Raw genomic sequence first — 20,319 nt, forward strand, 5'->3', positions numbered from 1 at the left:
CTCTCTGCTAATAAGACAAAAATTGAAACTGTCAAAAAATGTGCATATTCCTAAAATAAAATGTACCCCTCCATCTCATATTTTACACCAATCATTACAGGAAGGCCTCCAGCAGGCCGGCCGAACTTGCCCTTAATTGTACTGAAAACTTTGTAATCATGCATCACAACCTCATTCACTTCCCAAGTCTCCTGCAATGTGATAAACAGATGAAACAAAAAGGGCTGCAAAAAAGGCATCACTGCAAAGTAAAAGTAAAACAAAAAAAACAACTTCAGGCATAAAGTATGGTAAAAAAACAATTTTATTTTTACATTAAAAAACACCCTCTCTATCCCTCTCCCCCAACAAGTCAGCCCAACCCCAACCAATGTCCAAAGAAGAAAATCTCCAAAACAACTCAGTCCCAACTCCCTTCCAAATTCCCCACTCATAACTAACGGCTCTCCCATCAAAACAAAAAATGTAAAAAGGGCTCAGAAAAGGGTTTTGTCAATCCAGGTCCGGAGCTGGCACAGATTCTGCTTGATCCTGCCGACATGGCTTTCAAAGCGGTTCATCCACTGCAGGAGGCAGCACTGGAATACAGTGTCTGAGCAGGAGGTAGAGCAGCAGAAGCATTTACCGCCCCTAAGTAGCAGGGGCACCAGAGATGTAATGGCCGGGAGGCTGGAGGCTGTGGCTGCATTCCTAAACTGAGGCCTGAGTCAGAGGCAGCTCGTTTTTTCTCTTCCTCCTCCAGGGCCAGTAGCTGCCAGTATTCAGAGAGGATGGTCTCCAGCCTCTGCCACCGCAGACAGAAAGCTATCTTCTGCCTAGTCGGTGATGGTGGTGGACCAGCAGGAGTAGCTATATCAAGAGAAAAAGAAAAAAGACAAATTGTAAACAATGCTCTATGCAAACACTTATTTAAAATTAAATAGTGGCTGGCACAGTAGCAGTACATTGTTGGTCCCCTAGGGCCATTGGAATTTGATGTGATTAGGAGAGTCAACTGGCCAATTTTAATTTTAACCCACACATGCCTCACATAAAAAGCACTGACTGTCTGTCAGAAAGGAATTAAGTCAGAATATCACCAGATTAAACAAACTGAGTGTTTTTTTTCTTTTAAAGGCTTTTCTAGTAAAAACCTAAACAGAAACTTTGAGTGGAAATATAAAAATAAATTGCTTCTCATTAGTAAGGCACTACTCACTATGCAGTACACGTTGTTGTGCTAAATTAATGGAGGCATACTAGCCACCACTTCTGGTACTTTACTACTCTCTGAAGCCTGCAGCTGGCGCAGCTGTAGAGGGAAATTATCTCATTTTAATTCCAATGTCCCTGCTCTTCGCTAAAGGCCTTTCACATTCTACCCTGACTCCAAAGAGGCAGATGAATAATAAATAACATACTACGTCACACACAAAACGTATAAAACACAGATATCCTGTCTGCCATAAGTAGACAGTGATGAAAATGATGCACTGAACTAAAGGGAAAGAAACAGGAGATATAGATTGTATTTGGCATGTTCACCACAGGGTATCCCAAACTTGAAATCAGGCACTTACTCCCACTTTACTCACTGGCCTCACCCTTCACCACAAATTATTTCCAACAAATTAATTCAATGGGCAGTAAGTAAAGTAAACTTGACTTACTCTAGTGCAGGGTAAGGTAGAGTGATCGGGCCGGGTAGATAGATTGTTTACTATAGAATAGTGGGGTGTCACTGATCATTAGCATGTGCCTATGCTTTGGCTTATTCAGTCACTATAGTTGACGAAAGTCGAAAGGGAAAGATTTAAACAGGCGTAAATCTGTTATGGTAAAGCCATGAAATATATTGTTCACTTCACATGGCCATAAAAATGTGGCACATGCCAAAGAATAGATTTAAAAAAATGTTGGTAAGCTGGGACAGAAGAACATAGGTTAGAATAAAGGAGTAAAGTACTAATAGATGACTGAGTGGACAAAGAGAAACATACCTTAAGAGTTCGGTATGCAAAGCATTGAAAACTTTGTAAATGTCACATTAACTGAAGCAGAGGCATATTGCATAGCCAACACTGCAGTCACAACTTATTATTATTATTATTATTAATAATATTAGTTATTTATTTGTAAAGTGCCCGAATCACCCCTTGAGGGGTATCTCCGCGCTGTGGGGCACGCAACAATCAGGGCAGACCAGATGTGGACAATTTAGAAGAGCTCAGCCTTGAGAAGTTTTCTAAAAGAGAGATAATCAGGGCATTGCCAGAGGTGGATCAGGAGCTGATTCCAGTAGTGGGGGGCTAAATAGGAGAAACCTTTCCCACCCAAACAGGATTTCTTGAAACGGGTAATAAGAAGGAGCAAAAAAAATTCTCCTGATCGAAGAGGTCTAGTTGGATGATATTGGATGAGTTTTTCAACTAAATAACCAGCCCCTTTACCATTTAACGCTTTGTACACAATACAGCATATCTTGAATCGAATCCGCTTGCGTATTGGTAACCAATGATGATGTTGGAGGAGGGGGAGAGAGGCAGTTCTGACCAGTAAGTTCTTGACAAGTCGATCCGCGGTATTTTGAACTACCTGAAGTCTGTTTAGCGAAGACTCATATGGCGCAATTCAGAGGGCATTGCAGTAATCCAGGCGGCTCATAACTAGCGGGGGAGGGAAAGGAAATACCATATGAAAGAGGCTTAGCATATGGAAGCAGGAACCCACTATGGTTGAGAACTGATCTTTCATCAACAGTTTCTAGTCTAAAGGTATGCCCAGATTCTTGACTACCGCCTTGGGGGAAAGAGCAGCGCCTAAATCGGGTGGCCACCACTCTGGAGACCAGACCAAGGGGGTATAACCGAAAAGCAGTTTTCCCAGCATTTAACTTAGGAAAATGTAACCATTTTATTTATTTTTATTTATAAAGTTTTATATAGCGTGAACATGATCCCGAGGGATATCAGAGCACTTCACAATTACGGGAGGAAGGATGATCAGGGATGTACTGGCGTCAAATACATATCAAATCAAACAGTTACAAAGGGTGCATCAAAAAGATCACAATAGCGAATCCGGGAGGGGAAGAAAAGATTAATTAAGGAAATATTGCAAATCAGTACAAGACGTGAAGGTGTAAGTCCAGTATCTTACAACAGATGATCCAAACCCAATTAAGGTAAGAACTTGCTCATAAGGAATTCTTTTACTTCCAATTTGAAAGCAGCCGTGGAGGTGAGTCTGCGTACTTCAGGAGGGAGAGAGTTCCAGATCCTCGGGGCAGAGCCAGAGAAAGCTTGTTGACCAGTTCTCTTTTTGCAAAAGATCTGTGGTTTCAAGAGGAAGGAGTTAGCACTTCTTGAGGGTCTACCACCTCCAGATAATTCTAACCATACTGCACTTAGGTCATGGATGGGGAAATCCCATGTGCAGGGAGGGGGAGATGAATGATGATGGGTGGGATTCATATCTACTTCGCTTATCAAATACAATGAGTCAAGGGAGTAGATCAAAAATTAAAATGCCCCACACTTTGAACCATAGCTATATCATATCATAAAATCAAGTAAACGAAGTAGGTAAGCAGCATGCCCCTCTCCAGAGAGCTCCTTGTTTATTTATCCAAGCAGTTATTCATTCATCCTTTCCTTCTTCTATATTCACCCATAGCCACCATGATTAAGCTTTGTTTTCTCTCATTCAGTCTTTCACCAAAATGTGCAGTCCATATCCACAGTTCAGTATCCACCCTTTCTTTCAACCATCCTTTTACTCATCCATCCATTTACCTAATATCCACCCATGCATCCTTTCACCCACCCACGCATCCTTTCACTCATATACTATTTCACCCATCCTTTCTTTTAACCCTCCGTTCTTTTCCATGTTCATCAAGCCATCATTTTTAGCGTTCATTATGTAAGCTTTTGCTGAGTTGCAGATAGAAGAGGTCATAAGAACTTAGCTACCATTGTAGCTGCTAAAGTGGGGGGCTCACGATCACAAGTCACGACAATGCCCTTGTAGCTAGTGAGTATAATAGTAATTGTCAATAAGCAAGCAGTGTGACTTACCACCGCCCGTCCCTGCCGCCACTTCTCCCCCTCAAACTGACTCTTCTCCTGCAACAGAATTGAGCCAGCACTGTTGGTCTGTGCGACTAGAAAAAAACATCACACATTTTTTAGATGCCAGATACACCTCCCCTTAATTTTTTTAATCAACATAATACTACAGCAATACCTCGTTGCAGTACAGTTAGCAGTACATTCTATCAGAAATATCATTTTTGGCATTTTCGTGGTTGAGAATGTTAGAAAAGCCAGGTAGTCAAGCCAACCAAAAACTTGTAATGGAGGGGCAGAGTTATAGCTTATGATGATGATGACTCTCAGTCTTTGAAGCGCAATGTAGGGGTAGACTAATATTCAATGAACGACATATGGTGCTGTTTGGCAAATACAGTGGGCCCTCATACTTTCCAGCCATGATGCACTGTCATGGAAACTTCTGGTATACTGTATAAATGAATTAAACAACGCTCTCTTGCTAACTGTCAGAGCATGAGCAAGAAAAAGGAAGTCTGCTCAATAAACATGCGTAGTGAATATTATTTATAATACTAGCTTACTTGTGCCTGCAATTTTCACAGTAGACAGTAGAACACCAAACATCTGTTCTTAGTCTTACAGTACCACAAGATAGATAGGGGAGAGGGAAAGATTACTAACAAAGCAGAAGAAAACTACAGACTAGTACAGACAGGAGAAAGCCTGCTACAACAAAATACCCATGGAATATGAAAAAAGCATAATCGAGGGATATCAAGAATTAAACAAACATTGGATAGGGGGTCGTAAAAAAAGAAGCCAGTATAAAAAAATTCACTAGACAAAATTTAAATTAGTAAAATAGTGAGCAGAGGTAAAAGTTAGGGAAATAATAATAATAAATAATCTGACTTACTATGGTGAGCAGAGACATCAGCAGCTATCCCTCTTCTTGTCCTTGGGAGCTGATGTAAAAAATAAAGAAGCTACAAAAACAGATAAGTGGTACAGTTAATCTCCCCAATATTATCACCGGCAAAAGCAGTTACATTGTACTGTTCTAAATCAGATCGCCTATAGCACTAGTTTCTACAATCGACCAGTTGGCCAAACTAATCCTGAAAACTCTACTGCACATTTCTGTAACAAAAACTACATTTGGAACCAATGCATTATAATGAATGATCTTTGATTCTATTCTAATTTCTTAACCCCCTTGGTGGACCAATTCAGTCTCCCTTTTTTTAAATGCATAGATGCATACTACATATTGCTTGGGACTATGCGAGCTACATAAAGAAAGTTACAGAGGATGCTAATTCACTGATATCACTAATTCACTATGGTGACAGGACAGAGGAGTCTGCAATTGCTTCTTAAATAATCAGTCATATCGAGCACCGACGAGTGCAATTAGGTAGCGCCGATCACCTACCTAGCTCAAACGGGATCACATATATTCTTAACTTAACTTGCTTCTGAGTGTGAGCAGCATGCTATTTGGAAAAGAAATGTAGCATTGTAGAACACAAACACAACAAATAATTGCTCACCAAGTTTCTGCAATTTCAATGCCTTGCAGGTCTAGCAGGTCCTGCTCCCGGTCCAGGATATCCACCCAGTGGTGACTCAGCTGATGGTGGGTGCACTGGACCTGGGTGATGCCACACACACACACCGGCGCACTCTCTCCCAACGCAGCTGACGTTCCTGCAGGAGGTACCCACTATCAGGCCTGCTGCCAGCATGGAAGAAAGGTGGCGCTGCACAATAAAGGGTGCACCTTCTGGTGAGAAATGGTGAGAAACTAGCCTGCTTGTTTAGGGAGCCAGGGAAACTGCTGTGGGGGGCCCGCACACATTCTAGTGGGAGCCGACAGTCCTGAAACATCCCAGCCCAGCCACAAGGAGCTCTGACTTCCAATGGGAAGAAGCGTTCCATGTCTGGCCACACAACACAGCACATCGAAGTGGCCCACTCCTGGCCACCATGATATCCAGCACCTCTGGACTAGTGCGAGCAGCTCCGAAGGGCTAGGGGCACAAGAAACCTGTGGTGCTGCCCCTTTGAACAGTGGACCCCAAGGGCCAGCACCAAATTCTATCCTGTTGGAGGAAGCTTGCTGGATTGTGAGCAGCGCATTGGAGTGGCCAGCTCCTGGCCCTGGATAGAGAGGTGAGTAGCATTGTGCCTTTCTTACTGAACCACACGGAGTGGTGCATCGGAGCGGCCCAATCCCAACCCCTTGGATCTCCAGCACCTTGTGACAGAGGCATGCCACGCTGAAGGCTGTGTTCTTTTATTGATCATCCTCCTTGCATCACACATGCTTGCCTCCAGTCAGTTTGTGTCTGCCCTTTCTTCTTCTTCTGGACTGCCAGTGGGCCTTGATGAAGACCCTCACTGCCTGTCCAACAAATTTCATGACCCCTGGACTCCCCACCCTGATCTCACAACCTCCATGTCCATGTACTCGACCTTTTATGTTCTCTCCTTGAACGTCACTGGTCTTACACATTACATGAATGTGCAAGAATGTGCTCTCTCACCTCAACTCCAAGTGCACCAACATAGCCCTCAACCAGGACACACACCTCATTGAGGTGGAAGCTGAGAAGCTCCAGTGGGATTGGATAGGCAAACAGATCCATCGTGAGCAGCAGACAACTTGACGGCACCCCAGAAACGTGATGTAGCCATCTTGATTTGGAACTCATTGCCCCATGTGGTGCTTAAGACCTACATCAATTCGGAGGTCGCTATGCATTCGCCCAGCTAGTCATCAATGCTGCGGTCCTATGCATAGGTTCAGAGTATGCATCTACGGGTCCGAAGTGCGATTTCCTTCTTCTAATCAGCTGTGTGTTGCTGTGTGTTGACGGAGATCGACACAGCCATTATCCTGATAGGCAGGGCCTGGATCCTGGCCTCAGATGTGGTATTAGACTGCACCGGTCCTATCGATGAGCCCAACAATGCAGACAGAGCCCTGCCAGGGGATCTTAGGGATCATCATGGCCTCTGTGACGTATGGTGTTTCTTGAATCCGATGGACTGTGAATACGCATACTAGTCCCCGGTTCATAGCTCGCAATCTTGGTTGGACTTTTTTCCGATGGCTCACCACATACTTTCTCTCCTATGGAAGACTTCCAAACTAAAGGGCGCAATATCGGACCACTCCTCTGTTGCCCTACAGGCTGTTTTGGGCCTGTCACAGCCAATTTGCAAGCCCTAGTCTCTCAGCATGTCCAGCAATAACCACCTGATGGCAAGAATCAGTTTAAAGCCCATATGCATGTCTACCGGCTCGTTGACTCTGCTCTAACCTTAGGGGATGAGAGGAAGGCGACCATTAGAAGGCATCTGATGAGGGATGTTGCTCTGTCGAACTGGCAGAGGGAGGAGCACCAGAAGGTATTGAAAGTGGATGTGGCCCACCTCACGTGTGCCTACATGCCCCACCCTTTGTTCTCACCGGGCGCAGCCTTGAAAAGGTGCGCATGGACCTTATTATCCTCGTGTATGCTCTCCAGAGGCTGAAATATCAGCATTTGGAACAAGGGGAGAAGGTGGAACTGCTTTTCGTGATGCATCTCAGGCAGAGGGAGGCTGGAACGGCCATTCCTGCCATCACCAATGATGCGGGAACCCTGTTCATCAAACCGCCAAAACTGCTGATGTGTTCGCATCCTACTACAGTGTCCTCTACTCCTGAAAACAGTCCAGTGGCTCAGACAGCCGCCTTTTTGGACAATTTTTACTTAACATGTCACACAGAGGATGGCATGCAGCTGCTCAGGGCGCAATCACCAAGGAACAGATTGTGCAGGTCGTAGCAGACCTACCCTATCACAAATCCCTGGGTGAGGATTTACTGTCTAACAGTGTGCTGATATTGGTTCTCCGCAAACCAGGAAAGGACTTTCTCCTCTGCTGCAGTTCTTGCCCAATATCCCTGCTTAATGGGGATGTCAAATACTGGACCGCATTCTTACAGTCCGCCTTAAGCGTGCCCTCCCCTCTCCTATTCACCATTCACAGGTGGGGGTTTGTCCCAGGCCGCTCGTCGCGCAACCACCTCCCCACGCTAGCACATGCAGGTTGGTTAGCAGCAGAGCTCCAGGATGAGGCCTTGGCACAGTCATTAGACTCTGAGAAGGCCTTCAACTGGATAGAATGGGACTGCCTGTTTGCTGTGCTCCACAAATGTGGCCTCAGTGAAAACTTTACCTCCGGAGTAAGATTGCTTTAGTGCAGGTCAACTGTGGGTGCTTTCTTTCCAATCCCTTCCCAGTTGGTAGAAGTACCTGTCAGGGTTACCTAGTTGCCGCCCTGCTTGTGCTCCTTGCAATAGAGCCATTAGCGCCATATCTGCACCAATCATATTGTATTATAGGTATTTCCACTACTGGTGGTCCCTCAACTCTGTATTTTCATGCGGACAACATCTTACTCACCCTATTGGTCCTTCCCTGGTCCATTCCTGTGGTGCTGGAGATCACTGACACCTTTGCATTTGTATCCCGCTACAAGGTAAACTGGGGGAAGAGCAGGGCCCTGCCACTTTTGCGGATCACCACATGCGCCGCCACTGCCACCTACCCATTTAAGTTGAAGAATTCCCGCCTTAGGAATATGGGTATCCTGGTTAACAGAGGCCTGGAGCACATGGTGGCAGATAACCTTGACCCACTTATGGAGAGAATGTGCTTAGAGTTCGCAAACTGGTCCCAACTGAACCTCTCTCTGGAATTGGACCCAGTGGTGAAATTGGTTACCCTCCCCCAATTCACCTACGTATTGAGCATGCTTCCCTAATTTATACCCCTCAAGACTCCCCATCAGTTAGACAAGCCCATTAAGGTCTTCATTTAGGGCCCAACAAGGCCTCACTTGCGATCCTGAATCTTTCTGCCCATAGTTCTTCGGGAGTACTGAGCCTGCAATCTGTAGAACATTATCGCCTGGCCATACATCTGGCACAAATGGCGTACATGCACTCCTGTGTCTAAGACACCACATTGTGGGTCATGATCGGACACAGACTACAGGGCTGCTCGTCTGGACTGCAGATCCTCTACCTTCCAGGCCTTGGCGGGCCTCCGAATCCCATGCTGAAAGCCATGCAGGCCACCTGGATGCAGGCCCACAAGCTCCTCTCACTGGAATCACACCTGCATCATAAAGCCCTTCTCTGGAACAATACTGGTATCCGCATGGGCAGTGGCGTAACGAACCTTGAGGGGGCCCCCCTGCAGGGTACGTGAAGGGGCCCCCTCCGGGCTCAATCTAGTGCCTCCCAACAGAAGTGCGGTGCTGATGGGGCCCCCTGGAGGGTGACGCCCCCCCCGCACTGTGGGGGCTGCAGGGGCCTGTGTTTCGCCCCTGCGCATGGGGGACCTTGCTTGACTGGGGCCTCTGGCACAGAACTTGGCTTCCCATCCTCATGACCTGCACTCCATTCCTTTGTGGCGCTACAGGATAAATTGAGCCTGTCTCGCACCCAAAAATGGTGCTACACACAAATGCGTCACTGCCTGCGCAACAAACAGGGTCACCAGTGCTCTCTTATCTTAACACCTGTGGCTAATATAAAGGCATAATGTCCGGATTCGGCAGTCTCCTGATATACCACCTCTATTGTCAGCCGCAATTGGCCAGCTTCAGGGCGAACTAGCAAGCTCACTTGCAGGTGGAGTATGAAAAAGAGGATTGGACAGAACTCCTGAAGGGTCTGGACAGAGGAGTCCGTGAGGCCTGGATGAAGCGCAGTCTTTTTAAGATCCTTCAGGGCTGGCACTGGACCCTGGCACGGCTTCAGGCTGCTGGGTTGCTCCCTCACTCTGCCTGTTAGCGGTGCAGTCACATGCCCTGTGATGCCCTGTTCATATCCTACTGGACTGTCTCGCCATCCACTCCTTCTGGACAGCAGCGGGGTCTATGCTCCAGGAATCTATGGATGCGCTCTCGTCACTTGCAAACCATCTCACTCGCCTCCATGATCTGGTGAACCTCAACCAGCAGACCCGCTATGCCCGCTGTCCCTTTATCACCTACTTCACAGATACCCAGATCTGTATCCTGTAAAACTGACACATGAGGAATGGCTCACGGCGAAGTGCAAGACTGCGTCCTATGAATAAGTCACTTACAACTTGCTGGACAAAGCTGATCTTTTTCTTCTGACATGGACCCCCTTTCTACAGGGAACCCCCACCAACCTGTATTTGTATCCATTCTCCCTACCCCATCCCTGCTTTGCCGTACTTGGCTCTGCCTGTCCGGACCACCTTTTTGCCCGTTTCACCCACCAACCCTCCCCTCTCCTCCCCCCTGCTTTGCAGTTCCGTCTACCGCCGTTATCTCCTCTGTCCTTACACGCTTCACTATTTCTTCCCTCCTTCTGTAGCTTAACCCACACCCCTTTCTCATATATTAATATTGTTTGGTATTAGTGCATGTACTGCAGTCAACATTTGTATCTCAATATGGGTCCATGTTGGACTTACATGTCACTGTATGCACAGTTGTTTCCCGAACCTTTGTTAATTTCAATAGAAATAATTGCTACAAAAAATGAAATTATCTATGATGCCTGACTGTATCATCTGCATGCCTAGGGCTGCTAACCTGTTGCTATAGGGAGATTATGTGTAGAGCATGTGCCAAGTCTACTACCAATGGCATGCAATACACTTCTCCTCTGTCACACCTGTGTGGATTTTACAGAGATCTCTCAAGCAGTTACAGTAATAAATTGAAGGGAAAGCGTTCTAGCTCTTTGTCCATTTTCTACCTAAGCAGAGCAACCAGAGACAACATAAGAGTGCTACTTTGGTTACGCACAGATGGCGCCAATACATTTCCCACAGAGGCCACACTGCAATTTGACAATCTTTTAACAAAGCACTCTGCCACAGTTTAGTGTACTACCTAGCTGCCCATTAATATACTTTGGTGCCTTGTCAGGGGTATCAATCTTTATGTAAATGCAATTACAATACAATTGTAACTTGAAGTGGTAAGGAAATACACCAAGGCCCTCATTCTACATGAAATGGGAAATCAGATTTGGGGCACACACTAGTTAATATAACATCATGATTTCACGAGGAGCGGCAATTAATGCACTCAAGTGTTTTCCAATGCATGATTTTCAGCAGGCAAAACCTTCTGGAATGTATGTATGGAAAAGTTGAAACATCAGTTAAGTTGCAATTCTGAATGGGGGAAATTATGCAGTCTTACAACAACCTACAGCAAAACAGTGACCGGCTAGGATGAAAGTCAAAACAGGGACTTAAAATAAAATTAAATCCCACCCTTGATATATGTGTGTGCCATAGAATGGTACTTCCAACCGATACCAAAATGAAAGGAGCTAACACAAATGCACTGCTCCTCCACATTATGAACATTTTTTTTATTTGCGCACTGTTACAGTTTATGCAGCAAACACAACAAGATATGGACAGAGTGCTGAAACATTTCAAACACTCGCACCTAGCCAAGAGATCTGGGTTAAACCCACCATTCTTTTGCTCACCATGACACCCCAGTTTGGACCCAGAAATATGCAAATCAGTCTTGATCCTGTTCCTCTTGGGAACAACCCAGACCGAACTCCCAGGCCAGGCCCTCCCTGGACTGGAAACAAGCATCGTGGGCCTGGTTTGGGGGTATCACCCCTCATCAGCCAGGTTAGCTTGAATCCAGTGACACAGCGAACAAGGGAGGTATGTCTGGGCATACTCTTGGCCACTTAGGTCGAACATAGCAAATACAACAAGATGATGGATGAAGTGCTGGATGTTTTCAAACACTTAACCCAGTCAATAGAGCTGGGTTAAATCCATTCTTCTTTTTCTCACCATGCCACCCGAGTTTGGACCCAGCCATATGCAAATCAGTTGTGAGCCTGCTCCCAAAGGGGAAGAGTCTGGCTCAAACAGCCAGGCCAGGTCCTCCCTTGAAGGGAAACAAGAATCCTGGGACTGGTTTCGGGGTATCACCCCTCATCATCCAGGCTGTCTTGAATCCAGTGGTGCAGTGAGCAAGGGACCCACATCTGGGCATACCTTTGGGAACTTAGAGTGAACATAGCAAACACAACAAAATGATGACCGGAGTGCTGAAACTTTTCAAACACTTACCCCCAGTCAAGAGATCTGGGTTAAATCCATCTGGCTGTGAATGTCTGATTTGTACAGCACTCTGTCCATCAACTGTTCTTTTTACATTTGTCGCCCAAATTATGGCCCATTCAGGTGAAAAACAAAGCGGTTTTGAAGCAGCCACTCCGTGTTTCACTGTGCAGTCGGCAACCCGCCTGCACTTTTAAAGGGGATTAGAGATTCCCTTGCAGGCGGGTGAAGTCAGTGAATGCACCCTTCCTGCAAGGGAATGTCGGGGAGTCCATGGGCCCCTTTTCCTCCTCCAGAGGGCTGCTCTCAGGGGATGCACTCATAGCGCACCATCTTATAGGTGGCGTACTGTGAGTGCGCCCCCTGGGAGCTTCTTTGCCTCTGCCTACCCACCTGTGATACAGCGCGGTCGCAGAGGCAAAGGGATTCCATCATTTGCATGGAGCACACCCCCATGCAAATTAGGGAATGCCCTCTATAGATAGCACTGGGGCACATAAAGTGTCTGCGGCCCCTTCTGTAATACCAAAGTGCCCTGGGGACTTGCAAAGCCGGTGCAAACACCTGTTGCGCCTCTGGGCACTTTCCAGATCACCACCCATGCCTCCCACGATGGATCAGGACAGGCATTTTTGATTTGAGGTGCACATAGAGCGACATGTGGAAAAGGCACTCTTCTCTTGTGCATGATCACCATTTACCAGAACAGCGTCTTGGAGATCCACATCACTACTACTACCATAGTGAATGCTACAATTGCAGCTATAAAAGATCGTTTTGGTCCGTTTGTAAAGCCTTTTCCTGAGAAAGTGGAATGGTGAAGCATGTTTAAAAGTGTCAGTGTAGAGGTCGCTGTGTGAAGTAGGCAGCATCCTTGTGTGGCAGACCCTGAAATGCCTAGCATTACCCATTAAACAGACCTCTTAACCTGAGAGGGAACTGAAGGACCACCAGCTGGGACCACACAGGCTGACCTCCTAATTTGAGCAGGAATTATATCAGCCACAAATAGGGATTCCTCCAGAGCCCTCGCCCAAATAAATGAAAAAATAACTTAAAAAATAATCATGCTAAAATCAGCTCTTGTTAAATACCATTAAACATATGGGTGATATAATTGGTAAATGAATAGATATAGCAATTCACAGCTGAGTGACTAAGGGCCAGATGTACTAAACTCTGGCTGCAAAATTCCAGTCGCAGTTTGCGAACAGTATTTTTGTGACAAAAGTAATATTTTGTGAACGACTTATATAGTAATAGGTCGGTTTGCAAATTACTGATTCCGAGTGGGTAGCAAATTGACCTACCTCATGAATACTAAAGTGGTAGGTCTGTCAAAGAGATGTATGGACAATGCAAAGGCTTCACTAAGATTTAGAAAGCCTTACGAGGGACAATATGAACCAACATGTGTAGGTATGTAAGGAAAATACGCCCAGAAAGAAGAAAATGCCTTTTTGGATTGTAATTGTGCAGGAAGGTAATCCTTCCTGCACAAGAACAATTCTGTCCATAGCACATGAAACCCCTGCACTAACGTGCAAGGGTGCCTGCATTGGCACTATGCAGCACAAATTGCACAAGCACAAAAAGAAAGCAGAAATGATCCATATCTTTGTAAATCTGGAGCATTTCTGCTCTCTCCCTTTCACACAACACAGCTCAGTAAGTACCTTTTCTGCACTACACAGAGTGAAATATTAGTCAATTTGCCCCCTGGTTTCTAAGACTCATTCAAGGTATACAGATGATCCAATGTTCACTGAGGGGGTCATTAAGACACTGCTGTTCAGTTTGCGGGTCAGCCATGGTTATGGAGTTTATGTCCTCCACCACCTTGGTGCAGGATTATCTGCCCTATTTAGAGATACCTGCCTGTTCGGCTTGGCAGGAATGACTGTGTTGAGAAGGAAACCACCCCAGTGGTGTCTTCCCTCGCAGCACTACAATTTTGCTGAAAATGACCCTCTGCACAGGAAGTTTTACCTGTGTGTCGAGCTATTCTACATTTTCTCTGCGAGGCAAGGCCGGCAGAGAGGGAAAAACGCGGACAGTTGTCCTGCCCTCAACTGGGAATGTTAACTACCATTATGACCTGGCGATCCAGTGGCAGACGGTTCTCCAAGGGATGGGTCACCATCTACGGAGCCAGCTCATGCTGCTGCTTCCGTAAAGTAATGGAATACTGGAGAAGGAGGACTGCTGCTTTACAGCATACTTCCTACGCCATCAAACACATACCCCCAGATGCATCAAGAACCCATTTTGCTATTCCTTAATAGCAAAAAACAACGATTCGCTATTAAGGAATAGCAAAATGCAATGCATGAAGAAATCACACAAAAAATTGCGATTTCTTAAAATTCCTTAATTGCGACTCGCAAATTGCGAGTCGCAATTAAAGAATACCTCCCCATTCATTCCTATGGGCTTAGAGGCCCATAGGAATGAATGGGAAGACATTCTCAATTTGCGAATCGCAATTAGCGATTCGCAAATTGAGAAAGTGATTTCAAGGGTGCAGGGGTGTCCAAAGGACACCCTGTTGCACCCCTGAAATTGATCTGTGCACATATGTTGCGCACACACATGCCCTTAGGGCATGTGTGTGCGCAACATGAAACTGAAAAATGCACTTTAGTGCATTTGTCAAAGTTTTTGCAAATTACCATGAAGTTCAACTTCCTGGTAATTTTCGGCCCTATTAGCGAAATCGCTATTTTTTAAACTTTAATGCATTGCATTTAAGGAATCTCAATTTGAGATTCCTTAAATGCAAGTAATCGCAATTTTGCGATTTCTTAATTTGCGATTTTTGCATTTGGGATGATGCATCCCAAATGCAAAAATACCGGTCGCAAAGGGCAGATCCTGAGAATCTGCCCCTTTGCGAGCGGATTCTAGCTTGATGCATCTGGGCCTAAATCACTAAATCAGGCCCTTAATCTCTAACTGGTCCTCCCACTCTGAGAAACTAGAGATTTGTAAAAACTGAACCCAGCATAAAGGACATGTTTGCAGACATTTGAGAGTGCAGTACCAAAGAGCTGGAGGAAGGGAGCTCCAGAAGGAGAAAGATATACCTCAGCTCCTTCTTGATGGAACTCTAATTTTGAGACACATATATCAATGTTTTCCAAAGGGTATCCTCTGGGAAACCCAAAAACCTTGTTTGATTGCAGGGACACCTGCATAGATGTCACAATTCATAATAAAATCCAGTACTGCAGAATATCTGACATCTTAAGCTGTTCCTTCTAGAAATACTAACAGCATAAGGCCCCTGAATCACCAGTCTTGGCAAGCATCCTGCAGTTGAAGAATGAAAGGCAGACAAAAAGTAATTGCCTATTCAAAGCAATTATGTACATAGATATCTATATATATATATATATATATATATATATATATATATATATATATATATATATACATACACACATATATTACCTACTGGCGGTCGCTTGTAGTTAGTTATAGTTAGGACCTTGTTTCTATTCAGAAAGTGTTTTTTCTTTTCCCAATAACTTTGGCACCGGTTGACAAATCTTCGCGAAAGTTTCAAAACTAGTGGGGCGCTCCAGTCAGCTCCTGTCTTGAAAGTTTTGGGGTGGATCGTCAAACGGAGGCCGAAAAAAAATGGGGGTCCCAAAAAGCGTTTTCCCCATGTTATTTTCCATAGGAAACTTGAGACAAAGCTACAGACCAAACTGCTGAATGGAATTACACCAAATTTGACAAAAAGGTAGCCCTTGGTTCAGGAAGAGCCCTATTTGTTAAATGGTATAAATCCGTTCAGTAGTTCCTGAGAAATTAGAAAAAGAAAAGATATCGATATCTGTGGGCGCGGTGGGTTCACAAACCCTCCCGAGCACAAGCTTCATTCAGTGATGTCATCAGCGATGTCATTTGAGATGTCATCAGTGATGTCACTGACCATGTCATGAATGATGTAATATGTGACGTCATCAACAGTGCATCGGGGGGCGCGAGTTATAGTTAGCTGAACTAGCTATAACGGCAGAATTTGTATGTTTTGTACAAGTGAAATGCCCAACTAATTATAATGTCCCCAAAACCTATGATTTTTTCAGTGAATATAGATATGTATAGATATACACAGAGATGCAAAAAAGAAGCAGAGAACTTTGTGTAGTTCCCAGGTTTAGATGGAGAGCAGCTCCAGTATAGAGCACTCTACGACACTCTGAATTTGCTCCCCTCAAATTACTGCTTTCCTATCAAAGTTTTTAAGCATAGAATTAGCACATTGTCATCCATGCCAAGATATAAAGGATCATGGTATTTTGCCATTTCTACAGCAAAGTCTTTAAGCATAGGAATAGCACAGCGCGATCCAGTCTGAGCTGTAAAATGACAAAAGCCTATTACCATTCCAAGCACAGTATTACAGCTTTAGACCGGTAAAATACCACCCAAGCCAATTTGAAATGAATAAAAGCAACCCCTGACACGTTTTCCATATCCTTATAGCTCTTCAGAGAGGTTTAACTGTGTCCAAACACAAGGCAGAGCCTAGTATAAGTCAAAACAATAACCTTTCAGGCATAGAGAGCCTCATAGATTATGCAAAAAAGTGGGTGAACAACAGTTCTTGTACAGAGCACCCTACAACACCAGTAACAGACCTCAAATGTCTGCTTTTCTATCAAAGTTTTTAAGCATGGAAATAGTACAGTGCCATCCACACCGAGTTAGAAAGGGGCAAAGTATTTTGCCAAGTCTTTAAGCATAGGACAGTGCTATCCATGCCGAGCTGTAAAGTGATAAAAGCCTTTTACTACTCAAGGCACAGCTTTGACCTGGTAAAATACCATTCAAACCAACCTGAAATTTAAAAAAAGCAATCCCTGGCACGTGTTTCGCTATCATTATTGCTCTTTTGAGAGGTTTAGCTCTGTTCAGACACAAGGGAGCACACAGGATAAGTCAAAACATTACCCTTTCAGGCATAGAGTGCCACATAATGTATGCATAAAAGAGCTGAGAACTCTGGGTAGTTCCTAAGTTTAAGACTGGCACTTTTGATCAGTAATGACAGTTTTACTATGTTTATTTATGTATAAAGTTTTGTATAGCGCAAACATGACCCGTGAGGGTATCAGAGCTCTTTACAAATGATCGGAAGGAAGCAACAGGAAAGCAATCAACAATATAATCAAGAGAGGTACAGACTGTTTAAGCTTACAAACTAAGGAGGGTTGCCTCCATCGGACCAAGCCGAAAAGACAATAGACATTTATTTAAAAAAAATTATATAGCGCACACATGACCCGTGAGGGTATCAGAGTGCTTTACAGATGATCAGAAGGAAGGAACAGGAAAGCAAACAATAACATAATCAAGAATTGTACAGATTGTGTAAGCTCACAAATTGAGGAGAGTTACATCCATAGGATCAAGCCAACAAGACAATAGACATGACCCAATATTCTAATAATACTCATTGCTGTAGATACTGAGTCAAATTGTGAGACCTAGAGCAGAAATTCGTTCAGAAGTAATATTTTAACCTCTTTTTCGCATGATGCAGTTGAGGGAATCAGTCTGATTTCAGGTGGTGGGGAGTTCCAAATTGCCCCAGTATTGGAACTTTCATAGATTCCCATGCTTTTGTATCATTCCCCGTCGTCGGAATGGGAGTATCGGTAACAAAAATAACATAGCAGTAGGTACAAAAGAGAAAGAAAAATGCTTAGGCCTCATTCCCTTTTGTAGCATATCCTCCTCTTTGTGTAAAAGAGACCAAACTAGGCATCAGCCAATCAGAAGAGCCTCACCCCTTAGAATCAATCAATCAATCAATCAAACCATTTATAAAGCGCACTACATACCCGTGAGGGTCTCAAGGCGCTGGAAGGCTGCAGCTAGTGGTCGAAGAGCCAGGTCTTGAGTAGTCTCCTGAAGGTCTGAGGGTCTTCTGACGGCCGTAGGAGGAGAGGGAGGGAGTTCCATGTCTTGGCGGCGTGGTAGGAGAAGGACCTGCCTCCGGAGGTGGTTCTGTGGATGCGTGGGACGGTGGCCAGAGAGATCGGCGGAGCGGAGTCTCCTGGTGGGTGCGTAGAATGACAGTCGGTTGTTGAGGTATGCTGGGCCTGTGTTGTGAAGTGCCTTGTGAGCGTGGGTCAGGAGCTTGAAGGTGATTCTTCTGTCGACGGGGAGCCAGTGCAGGTTTCTCAGGTGGGGGGTGATGTGGTCTCGGCGGGGGACGTCGAGGATCAGGCGTGTCGAGGCATTCTGGATTCTTTGAAGTCTGCTGAGGAGTCTGGCTGGGGCTCCGGCGTAGAGGGCGTTGCCTTAGTCGAGCCTGCTGCTGATGAGGGCATGGGTGACGGTTTTTCGTGTGTCGGGGATCCATCTGTAGATCTTGCGAAGCATGCGGAGGGTGTAGAAGCAGGTTGAGGAGACTGCGTTGATCTGTTTGGTCATGGTGAGTTTCGAGTCGAGGATGACTCCCAGGTTGCGTGCGTGGCTGGTTGGTGTAGGGGCGGTGCCCAGGGAGGTGGGCCACCAGGAGTTGTCCCAGGCTGAGGGGTTGGGTCCGAGGATGAGGATCTCTGACTTGTCCGTGTTGAGTTTGAGCCGGCTTTCTTCCATCCAGTCGGCGACCGCCTTCATACCGCGGTGGAGGTTGGCTTTGGCGGTGAGGGGGTCGTTGGTGAGGGAGAGGATCAGCTGGATGTCGTCGGCGTAGGAGATGATGTTGAGGTCATGGAGTCTGGCGATGCGTGCGAGTGGAGCCACGTAGATGTTGAAGAGCGTCGGGCTGAGGGATGATCCTTGTGGGACACCGCAGATCGTCTTGGTGACTCCGGAGTGGAACGGAGGGAGGCGGACTCTTTGGGTTCTGTCGGAGACGAAGGAGGTGATCCAGTCCAGGGCCTTGTCGCAGATCCCTGCGTCGTAGAGGCGTGTGCGTAGTGTGTCATGGCAAACGGTGTCGAAGGCGGCGGAGAGGTCCAGGAGGCTGAGGGCTGCTGTCTCACCGTTGTCGAGTAGGAATCTGATGTTGTCTGTGGTGGCGATGAGGGCGGTCTCGGTGCTGTGGTTTTTGCGGAAGCCTGACTGGGAGGGGCCGAGGATGTTGTTGTCTTCTAGGTAGCGGGTGAGCTGGGTGTTGACGGTCTTTTCGATGACCTTCGCCGGAAATGGAAGCAGGGAGATGGGCCGGAAGTTCTTTAGGTCGCTCGGGCCCGCCTTGGGTTTCTTAAGTAAGGCGTTAATCTCGGCGTGTTTCCAGCTTTCAGGGAAGGTCGCGGTCTTGAATGAGAGGTTGGTGATGTTGCACAGGTGGGGTGCAATGGAGCTGTCGGCCTTGTTGAAGATGTGGTGGGGAAGAGGGTCGGTCGGGGCGCCTGAGTGGATGGTACTCATTGTTTTGATCGTGTCCTCGGTGGTTATGCTGGTCCAGGCGGTTGTGGTCGGTGGGTGTCGGTGGGGCCGGGGTGGTGGGGTTGGCGGGGACCGTCTGAAGGTTGAAGCTGTCGTGAATGTCGGTAATCTTGCGGTGGAAGAAGGCAGCAAAGGCGTCGCACAGGGCTTGTGACGGGGGGTGTCGTTGGTGCAGGAGCTGGAGTTGGAGAGTTCCTTCACGATGTTGAAGAGCTCCTTGCTGTTGTGTGCGTTGTTGTCGAGGCGGTTCGTGAAGGTGGCCTTCTTGGTGGTTTTGGTGGAGGTGAACCCTCCTGAAGGAACCTCAGAGCCTCAGATTTTCTACTGCACGTTGTGCTAGGGAGTCTCCTTTGAGCTCTGATCAACATCTACTCTTCAGAAGTTTTTCTTCAGGTTTTTTCTTCAGGTTTTATTTCAGATTGTTAGCTGATCCTTCCAGGATGTCTGACAAGGAAAAGAAGAAGGCCCTTTTCAAACCATGTTCCACCTGTGGCAAGAAAAGACTATTCATTGAGGATAAGCATAAAAACTACATCTTTTGCCTCTATCCTGATCACAAGCCTGCGGACTGTAAGATCTGCAGCACCTTTTCAACCAAGACCCTCCGGGACCGTGAGGGTAGGCTTCTGACATTGCTCCAGAAGTTGAAGACCAGGAAGGATACTGTCTCCAGTGACAGTGAGGACTCTGCATCTGCGTCTTCAACAAGAAGGTCAGTCAAA

General features: G+C 46.0%; 1 protein-coding gene across 1 annotated transcript in view; it reads right to left on the minus strand.

The window, feature by feature from the left end:
- Window positions 1-330: 330 nt before the first annotated feature.
- The window catches only part of LOC144807827 (uncharacterized), a 78,092-nt gene continuing 58,103 nt past the window's right edge, over window positions 331-20,319 (minus strand). The window contains exons 3-5 of the mRNA XM_078673470.1: window positions 4,951-5,020; window positions 4,059-4,144; window positions 331-849 (exon numbers count right to left, since the gene is read on the minus strand). Coding sequence (XP_078529596.1) covers window positions 805-849; window positions 4,059-4,144; window positions 4,951-5,020 — 201 coding nt within the window. The 3' untranslated portion in view covers window positions 331-804. The remainder of the gene's footprint in view (window positions 850-4,058; window positions 4,145-4,950; window positions 5,021-20,319) is intronic.

The sequence above is a fragment of the Lissotriton helveticus genome, chromosome 1_2, assembly GCF_964261635.1.
Source record: "Lissotriton helveticus chromosome 1_2, aLisHel1.1, whole genome shotgun sequence".
NCBI classification, from domain to species: Eukaryota; Metazoa; Chordata; class Amphibia; order Caudata; family Salamandridae; genus Lissotriton; species Lissotriton helveticus.